The sequence below is a fragment of the Haemorhous mexicanus genome, chromosome 5 (assembly GCF_027477595.1).
Source record: "Haemorhous mexicanus isolate bHaeMex1 chromosome 5, bHaeMex1.pri, whole genome shotgun sequence".
Taxonomy (NCBI): domain Eukaryota; kingdom Metazoa; phylum Chordata; class Aves; order Passeriformes; family Fringillidae; genus Haemorhous; species Haemorhous mexicanus.
This window is the reverse complement of record NC_082345.1, coordinates 3,521,650-3,531,801: the sequence shown is the minus strand read 5'-3', so window position 1 is coordinate 3,531,801 and position 10,152 is coordinate 3,521,650. Positions and strand designations below refer to the sequence as shown.

General features: G+C 41.4%; 1 protein-coding gene across 1 annotated transcript; it reads left to right on the top strand.

The window, feature by feature from the left end:
- Positions 1-1,041: 1,041 nt before the first annotated feature.
- Positions 1,042-8,480, top strand: MGST1 (microsomal glutathione S-transferase 1). The gene is made up of 4 exons (XM_059848037.1): positions 1,042-1,134; positions 3,291-3,440; positions 5,717-5,811; positions 7,866-8,480. The coding sequence occupies exons 2-4, from the start codon at positions 3,315-3,317 to the stop codon at positions 8,110-8,112; spliced, it is 468 nt and encodes a 155-aa protein (XP_059704020.1). The 5' UTR covers positions 1,042-1,134; positions 3,291-3,314; the 3' UTR covers positions 8,113-8,480.
- Positions 8,481-10,152: the final 1,672 nt, after the last annotated feature.

The window sequence follows — 10,152 nt, the reverse complement described above, 5'->3', positions numbered from 1 at the left end:
CTATTCCCTGGGATGGACCCACACTCCTGTGAGTTTTTTGGTTGATTTCAGCAGAACCAGTATTTGCTGTGTTCTTAGTGAGAATGAAGGTTCTTGAACTCAACTCCTACCAGCATTTCTAAACAGTTCTGATACAAAGTTAAGACTAGCAGGACAGTTCTACATGTTAACAAGATTGTTGAAATTTGAGCCTTGCTCAAGTGAGTTTTACTGTGGTTTATGATTTTAGAGAAGAGTTACACAGGAATTTGACATGACATGACATGACAGGACATGACATGACATGAAGCACAGAAGCAACAGCAGTGACTACTGAATATATGTACCTAAGAGTAAAGATTTTTCCATAAGAATGCAGATTTAAAAACTGAATCCCTTTCCTATGCTGTACATATCTTTAGGATTAGTTTTAAACTTTTTCTGGGCATCTGAGAACATTTATGTCTATTTTTTTCAGTCTTGCTTATCATGAGCTGCTTAGTCATAAGCATTGCTCCTGTTGAAGAGGAATGCTGTAGGGATAACATAATTCTCCCTGAAGAACCACGGGGAAACTCGGACACCAGGTTCCCTCCATTCATCACACTGTAGCACACTGGTAGGAGCAGTCTGTGGCCAGCTGCGGAGTTCCTTAATTTTCTGTTTCACTTTGCAAAGCCTCATGGTGCGTGTCTATTGGAACAGCGCTGATGGCTTGGCAATACCAGCAGCGTGGCAACACAAGTTTAATTTTTTCTTGCCCTTTGGTAAAAGTTAAGGCCCACCAGAACAAGAGGGGATTAAGTACTGAGACTTTTAGAGTATCTTTGAGCCCTCTTGAGAATTTGCACAGTCGCCGGACTCGGCTGTCACTACGAGTGCCTGTCTGGGTGACAGCCTTTGGTTTCCCGCTGCCCAAGAGTGTTCAGACAGCAGAGCTTTCCCTCTCTCGTTCTCACACCATCTCCTTCTGTTTCTCCCAGGTTTGCCGTGCTCCGGGCCTGACCCGCCTTTCCCGCCCCGAGCCCGCGGGGCTCCGTGAGGGCGGCCCGGGCGGGACCCGCCTCCGCGGCCGGCGGGGCGAGGCGGGGCCGGGCCGGGCCGCAGTGTCCGCCGGGGAGCAGCGGGGCTCGGATCGCCGCGGGCACGGCCGAGGTGCGGGCGCTGCGCGGGGGCGGCGGGGCCCGGCGGGGCCTGGGAGCCGAGCCCGCCCGTGTGCGGGAGGGCGGTGCGGGGAGCGCGGCGTGAGGGGCCGCGGGGCGGCCCGGGGAGGCGACATCTGCCGCGGGGCCGGGCCGGGAATCTGCAGCTGGATTGGGAGCGGAGCCTGCGGCCACACGGCGCTTGGAGAAGTCGCGGTTGAAACACGCACATCAAGCGGCCCGGGTGGGCCCGTGGTGGCCCGCGGCCCCGGGACACGCGTGGCGAGGGCGGCGGGAGGGTCTGAGCCCGGCCGCTGCTCCGAGCCATACCATTATTATTACCATGATTATTATTACTATTACCCATGTGCATCAGGCTGTTCGTAACCGTAATGAGCACATCCCTGAAAACCCCGTGCTGTTCGCGTACTTGGGGTTTGTTTTTTGCAGTTTCTGCTGGCGCTGGAATCCCGGGTTTTTCGGTGCCCTTCCATTTTGTGCTGAAGGCAGGGCCTGGGCATGCCGGGAGCTCGGGGGGCAGCGAGGGGAGATGGAGAAATGTGGCCGAGCTCCCAAAGTGCTGCTGAACTGTGTCCCGTGCCAATGACTTGGCATCATCCTTGGGTGCATTTTCAGCATAGCTCAGGGGAAAATGCTCTGACTCCGTGGATTTACTTTGTTTTTGCTGTGTGGAACACTGTGTGCTTTTTGCTGTGATACAAAGTTAAGAGTAGCAGGACAGTTCTGTTGTGGCATGTTAACAAGATTGTTAAAATGAATGGGAACAGTTACTGTCCGTTTCTGAGAGGAGCCTTCGCCGAGTCGCTGTTTATCTTGGGAGCTGGACTGTAATGAAAGAGGAGGGAGAGTTACGCTGAATTAATTTCCCAGGGTCCACAGACCCTGTGCTGGGCCCAGTGACCCAAGCACTGTTTCAGAAAGGATAAAAGAGGGAGCAGAATCCCATCACCACAGCAGGCAGGTCCAGGCAAGGCGAGCTTTGTTTTCACTGAGCAAACATCTGCTTACCTCCATCCTGCTCACTTCCTCACCGAGGACATGCCTTCAGAGCAAGTCTTCCATCGTGCTCCTTGCTCATCAAGTTCTCCTTGTTTGGCAATAGCTGACTGTGCTGAAAGCGAGATGAGAGGTTGTTAAAAGTGTAATCAAGAGAATATTAACATTTTTATTACTATTGTTAAGATTATATCACAGGAAGTGAGTTAGGTGTAACAAAAAAAATTCATTTATTTCAGTCTTTGGTGAAGCTAGGACATCCTAGTTGTATGGATTCCTGGTCACTAAATGCATGGTTGAAGCACTTGGTGAGGCAAAAGCCTGGGTCTGTGCAGGGCAAAAATAAATGTGCACCTTTTTTTCCACCTGCATTCACTCCTCAGCACCTCTTAACTTTCTGGTGTTGATAAAAGGTACTGCCTCCATAGGACTGTGGATTTGGAATGGTCTCATTGGAAAGAGACTTCATTAGTTTAAACCTCCCATGATAAAAGCAGAAATAGTCCTCTCCTTTTTGTCATTACAACTTAATCTTTGCCTGTGAGTCATGCTAAAAGCAATTTTTAAGAACAAGGTCTCAAAGGGGAAAAACTGCTGTTCAACTCGGTTTGATCACAAGTTACTGCTGGGTAGGAAGATACTGGTTAGTTTGAAAGCTGAAGTGCAATTATAATTGTGTCATTTTACACACAAAAAAGGGTAGGCAATGCTAATTTTCCTCTTTGCATTTCATAGTTCATAGTATTGTCACATACTCCTCCTATCCTGGTAACTGCTTAGGGAAATTTGCTAATTCAAATGAATTGGTCTAAAATTGGTCTAAATCCTTGTGTTATTTCAAAAGAGTACTAATTTCTGTGACTAAGTGTTGTTTCTGCAATTACATTAAATATTTTGGTAGTTTGTACTTTGACAGTTTAATAAGCACTTATAATGGAAGCAAAATATTATAATTTATCATCTTAAGGTATTATATTATGCTATTGTGAAAAAAAAAAAGAGTAGAAAATCGCTTAAAAAGAAACTTTCTACGGTGGCAAAATCATGTTGTCATTGCAGTGATGTTTAAAAAACAAGGCTATTAACACAATGTTGTTGTCAGAACTTTGGATTGTAACGATGTTAGCTTTAACTAACTTTAATGTTTTTTAGAGGTCGTCAGTGAGAAGGGGAGAAATGGCCAAATCGACGCAGCTAATTGACAATGAAGTCTTCCGGGCTTACGCTACTTACACAGCCATTGTTCTTCTAAAGATGATGCTAATGAGTCTGATAACAGCCTACTTCAGGATCACAAGAAAGGTAATCTTTTGGAAATACTGGCTGGGAGAACAGACTGACGTTTATATTGAAATACAGGCATATCACAGCTATGTCTTTTCACCTTCCAAATACTGCTGCTGTTCATTTTCTTCGTCCTCTCTGTTCTGGAGAGTTTCTGCTATGGAAGGGCTTGACAGCTGGCTTGCAATTAAAGCTGAGTTAATAGAAAAAATAGCAATTGATGATTTTTAGTGCATGTATAACAAAGAAGAAGACAAAGCTGTCAGTACAGAAACAAATTAGAAAAGATACATGAAAAATTTTTTAAGCTAAACTATGTACATAAATAGATGTGTATACATACTTTATTAAATTTCTGTAAAACTTTTGCTAATTATATTGATGCTAATTGTTTTGCACTGATGAATATAATAAGTTATTGTAATGTAGTTTATAACTTAAGGTCATGCTTTGTTAAGAGTATATAAGCTAGAGAATATGCAGAATAAAAACTTTTTCTTCTTAGACCCTTATCATGTGTGTCTGTGTCACGTCCAACCTAACAGTGACATTATGGGTTTGGTGCTCTGCTGGTCTCAACTGAATGATGTTTTTACCCTAATTACGAGATAATTATGAGACTAAATTATACTTGCATTTGACTTACTCTACTCTTCTAAAACAGTTCTGTTACTTTTAAATAAGAGTTTTTCAAAACTGTAATTTCCATTGTTTTCTGCAGAAAGCTCATGCCCAGGGTACCCAACAAAAGTGTGATATGGAGCCCAGGGTACCCAATTTATAAAGCAACAAAAGTGTGATATGGAGCCATATTACATTATTAACCAACTGGTAGGGTCAGAAGAGGGGATAGATGTTTATTCATCTATAGCCCTTTCATCCAATAATTCAAAAGATTTTTGCATTCTCTAATTATTTTACCAGGTAGGTCACTATCTGAAAAGAAACTATTGTTTTTCTAGAGTGAGAAGCAGGCTGAAATTGGATTTTCAATTTTGAAAAAATCTGAAAACATTTGAAAATATTTGTGGTTATTTGAAAATATTGTGGTTTGATGTTTGTGCTAGATAAAAATATGAAAGATCCACTGAGGTTTACTAAATAATGCAGAAGCTGCTTTACTTTAGAAGAAAGTGCTCATGGGAGATGTGTTATGCTTGCCCTGTTCTTGGTCTTCTCTAGGCATCTTCTCATGGCCTCTGTAGGAAACACTTGGTCCTGGGCTGAAAGAGCCCTGAGTGGGTCCCATCTGGCTGTTTTTGTGAGATCTGCTTCTGCAAGATGGTCTGTGCTTCAAGATTTTGGTGCAGTCCTTTTGTTAAAATGCTGCTTTTTGCTCCTGCTTGTTGCAGGAGAACCCAGCTGAACTGCTCCAGGTGGATGCAGATGACAATAGGGCCTTCAGTAATTTGGAGGGCTTGGTTTCATTGTGTTAGTAATATTGCAAACAGAAAAAAATAGTAAAATAATTTTAATTTTCTATTAAATATAAAGTCTTGAAAGAGAAAAACAGGAAAGGAGTGAAGCAAGAGAATGTAAAATGTTGCTGGTGATACTGTTAACGCACCTCTAGAATTCTGAGGCTGAGGATATTTCACAAATAGGGATCAAGGCTGCCTTGGAAAGCAGTCATGTAGCTCTCCTAAAATCAAAATATTTTCTGGACTTACATCTGCATAGCCTGAGCAGTCCACAGAATGCATCTGTTACTACATGTGTCAGCAGGGAGAAATCAACTGTACACTGAGTCTGCACTGCCTGAATCCAATGTTGTTTTCAAGTAGTGTCTTGCAGTATATTGAGGTAATAATGGGTCATATCAGTGTAAGAATTTGTACCTAAGAGGAAAGGGAGACACTTCCTTGGTCATAAATGAGAATGGGAATAAGGCTGTTGGATGCTATTGCTGTGTAGGCTTGTGCAGCAGGAAGGGATCCAAAAGCACTTTCAGATAATTTGTCAGGAATGGTGAAAAAGAGACTTGAGAGCTTCCGCCTTGTAGGTGCCTGTGTTCTGTCAGCCTACTGGCTTTACTCCAGGCTTGTCCATCTCACAAGAAAATGGACAAGCATAAATTGCATTGCATAAATTTGTCAGCACACAAATGTACAGGCTGGGCTCAAAAAAAACAGTAATGCAGCAAACATTGTTTTATTCCCTGTGCTTTTAACTTCAGGTAAGTTAAGTGAGGTTATTGAGGCATTGGTAAAAAGAGTGACCTTTATAGCAAGCTGCCTTGACTGGATAAAACATTTTGGCTGCTAATGTCACTTATGTGCTTGTGTTTGAAACAGGCATTTGTCAACCCAGAAGATACAGCATCATTTGGAAAAGGGGAGAATGCTAAGAAATTCCTGAGGACTGATCCAGATGTTGAACGTGTACGCAGGTAATACACAGGAACCTGAAAAGGTTATTTTAAATAACAGAATAATATTTAATTAAGGAGTTAATTTCACCCCATTCTCTGTCAAGCTTGTGTGTGTTTCATGGTGCTTTATGTAGCAATCTAATGCATTAATTAGTTAGAATGAATAAACCATTCCACGTTCAAATGGTCAGTGTGCATTTTCAAAACAATAAGCCTCTGTCTGGTTATAATAGCTGACTCTTGGATAGTGTCCTGTCTAAAGGACAGATTGGCAAAGTGGTGAGAACACTGTAAAATATGACCATAAGTTGATGTAGCTCATGGCAAAATTTTTTGTTTCCAAAATCCTAAATTTTGGGATGCTCTTTGATACACGTGTGCTAACAAGGAAAACTTTAATTGAATGCCTTCCATGCTTCCTTGATGAAGCTAAGTTTATTTTTATACCAAAAACTTTAATGTCAGTGAACTCTTCTCATTTAAAGCTCCATTAGGGAAAATCTTGAAAATGTATACCAGGGCTGTTTTAAGAACACTGCAGCCTTGCAAATAATGGCTGTTGTTTCACAAAGCATATTTCTGTATGCCTCTTATGGATTAAAATCTCAGAAAGAAGAGCCTAATCTAAGTGGGCTGTAAAGATGTTCTGCCCCTTCTTTTTCTACCCCTGAGTTCAGGGAAGTTGTTGCTTAATTTAGTGGGTGTTACATAAAAGTGGAAACTTTTATGGTGAAGGGTAATTCCTTTCTCTTTGTAAATTGTAAGAGGCCAGCTAAGTTGAGACTAACTTTATGACCTATTTAACTCAAATTCTTGTGGTAGAGAAATGACAACCACCTCAGTAATTTTCACAGAATTGATTTTTAAAACTAAATTTTCAAATCCTGTTTTGTAGAGTTTCTCAGACATCCCCAGACCTAGTAAGTAAGCTTGGTTCTAGTTACTATGTTGGTGTTGCAGCATCCATATTTTCCTCCCAACTGTGTTTCTTAGTGGAAGTTTAATATATTTTCTTCTGCAAGCTTCATGGCAACAGATAATGCCACATACATTTTCCATGGCTTCTCTTTTATATAAGTGATTGGAATGTGCTCAGTTAATGGGGAAAAAAAGATTTTTTTTTTTTCCAAGAAAAAGATTGCTTTCTTCAGAGTACTTTTATGGGGAATGAGAATAAAAAAATTTGGAGGACTGTGTTTCCTTGTAATTATAAATATATTCTAAAAGCAGCTGCAAGAGAGTGGCATGACCTGATTCCAGTTGGCTCTGAAATTTGACATCATTAGTAAGGTTTAGACATTGTTTCAATCAGTAAATTGGGCTGGAAGTATAATTTATCTAAAGAGGTGAAGGGAGCTGGGAAGGTTCAGGAAGGGGTGTGAAAGAACACTTCAAGATATGTGAGTTCAGTCTCAACACATTTTTAGTAAATTATGGTTTCAAAATTTCAAACATTTTTTCAGCTATTTTAGTGCTCAGAGTGAAGAAAATGAACGAAAAGCGTAACTGTCACACCTGTTAGATGTTCAAAAATAACCTTCTTCAAGATGATGGAACTTCATGAACATTTGAAGAACATAGCAGCTCCTATGTAGGATATTTCATATTTTCTTTATGGACACCACAAACTGGATTTATGGGATTAGAATAGTCCATCTAGGCCATGAACTGTAATAGCTTTAGTCACAGTCCTCCAGTTAATTGATGTTAATTGAGAGAGGCTCCAAGAAAACAGCTACCTCTTTTCTTCCCTGACTTTGCATTCTTGCACATCCAGGTGCACTCAGACACCTCATGTAAGTCCTTAATATTACCAGCATCCTGGGGAAAAACTAATTCCTTTCATACAGAAGATCAGAAGCTTAAAAAAGTGGTGTGCAGCAGGAGAGACCAGAGTGATGTCAGGTGAACATGCCAAAATCGTTTCAGTAGCTGAATCAGGTCCCCTCTGCAGAGGAAGCCAAGAGCTGTTGAATAGTCACACACTCTGAAGATACTGAAAAATAATGAGGCTTGAAGTGGTTTATTCAACAAAATACAACACCTTAAAATAACTTTGCTTCTTCCTCCAGAGGCCACCTGAATGACCTGGAAAATATCGTCCCATTTGTTGGCATTGGACTGCTGTATGCTCTGAGCGGCCCCGAGCTGTCCACGGCCCTGCTGCACTTCAGGATCTTCGCAGGGGCTAGGATCTTCCACACTTTGGCATACTTGATCCCTCTTCCCCAGCCTGGCAGAGGTTTGTCTTGGGCAGTTGGCTACTCGGTGACCTTCTCCATGGCCTACAAAGTCCTGAAGACAGCCTGGCTCCTGTAGCAGAGCTGTAGCTTCTGTGTCCGTTTTGACATTCCACACAAAGTCCTGGCACTGTACCATGATGTCTTGAGTTAGCCAATGAGTCTTCTGTGGTAACTGGAATTCTTCTTTTAAACAAAAGCTTTTTATTCCTGTTCAGAAGTGTTTCTTTTTTGGAGGAGAAAAGAATCCTTCTCCCTGTATTCCCTGTGCATGGGTTGCACTGCCAAATACTAGATTGGATGTTCCCTTAGCGATTTGTCAAGTGCTTACAATTCTAAACATGCCATGATGCTGTATTGATAGAGTGTTTGATAATTTTCTACAGATGCACTATTTTTTGCTGTAGCTCTGAAGTCTAAATCAATAAAGACAAGATTAAAAAAAAAGCCTGTTTGTATTTTTGTTTTCATTTGACTCTTCACACTGCAGCCAGCAAATAGCATGTCACTATGTATCAGGAAGAGATTCCAATCATACAGTTCTTTGAAGAGAGCTTACCTTAATAATAAGATATAACCAGTAATGCTAGTCTTGTTATAAAAAAAATCTTTGATGAAAATGTTTGTATAATCCACTTTGGGATTAAAAAACCTAAAGTGTTGCGGCTCCATTTCTTTCAGTTGAATAGATTAAAAAGAGAGAAAATATTTGTGCTAAATACTGTTTGGAGACACTGTTAAAAAATTTTTAGTAATTATTTTTGCTGGAGTTCCTGCATATGTAGGTTTTGTTACTGGATAAAGTGTAGAACCTTTGTAGAGTATTTTTTTTTCATTTTTGAATAAATTCAGCATAAAGTGAGTGACACTTGCAAATGTAGCTATCAAGTAATCCGGATGTACATATATAATTAGTTTGTGTGTCATACTGTCATAAATATGTTTCTGATAGGAAGTTTTGCTCTTTGCATGCATCTTTCTATGATGTGTTAATTTGAAATGCATTCTTTAAAGACTTTTTCCTTGGTTTCTTTTTGTTTGGTTGGTTATTTTGGGGCTCTTTAGTAGCTCTGGTTTCAATAATAGCAGGAGATTTCAAGTGACCCAGAAAGGTCTTTATGTGCAGTGTGCTGCTCATTGAGAAGTTTTAAATGGCAGAAGCCAGGGCACTACACGTTTGGTTTCCTTTCCTACCCCAGAAGCTGTGCCCCTAAGGGATGGCCCAGAGAGGAGGTAGAGAGTTCTCACTGCTGCTTCAACATGTCGAAGATTTTGTTCTTTTTACATGGGAGCAGTAATTGTAGTACTGCAAAAAATAACACTGGAGGGCTTTCCTTCCTACCCACAGTTGTGAGATGGAGGTTGGTGCAGTGTTATGTTAGCCTGCAGCTTAGAAGGATGGCAGGAGGAATGGGGGAGAATTCAGACAGACTGGTTTAATCCAAAGAAAGAGGATTTTTATTGCAATTTAAGTGTAGTGTTGAATCATGTCTACTAAAGAGGAGAAGGTGGAACTTGAAATCAAGTTAACACTGATTTACCAAAAGTTACATCTAACTAATTATAACAAATAACAAAGAGCTGGATCCTCTAGAAGGGGGATGGGAAGAGATGATGAATTAAAGTTGAACACCTTGGGGTCCTTCAATGGCTGCCATGGCAGAGTAGGCACACATCAGCACCTCTGGGTTAGCAGAGGCTCCAACAGGAAACGTGGGCTTTTTTGTTTCTTCTCACACCTTTCTCCACCACTTCCAACCTGTGCTGTTTTCCTCCTGTGCCTTCTTCCTCTGCTAGGTTTTATGGGATCTTGAGAGCAGCTACCTTGGATGGTATCACTGTGACAGAGGCCAGCAGTTCCTGTGGTTTGAGAAGGGGCAGTGATGGAGGGTGAAGGAGCAAGGCTGCAGCCTGGAGCTGTGTCCCAAACCAATCATGCTCACAGTCAGCCTGGCAGCTCTCATCAGTCTGTGGCTACTCTTACACCATGATATAATGTGGCTTCCTTATACCATCACAACAGCACCTAAAACTCTTCCCTTGCTACTTCATGGCTTGCCTCTTCCTCCCAGCTGTGTGTCTTTGCATCCATTTCAAACAAAGGGAATGTAGCCACTGT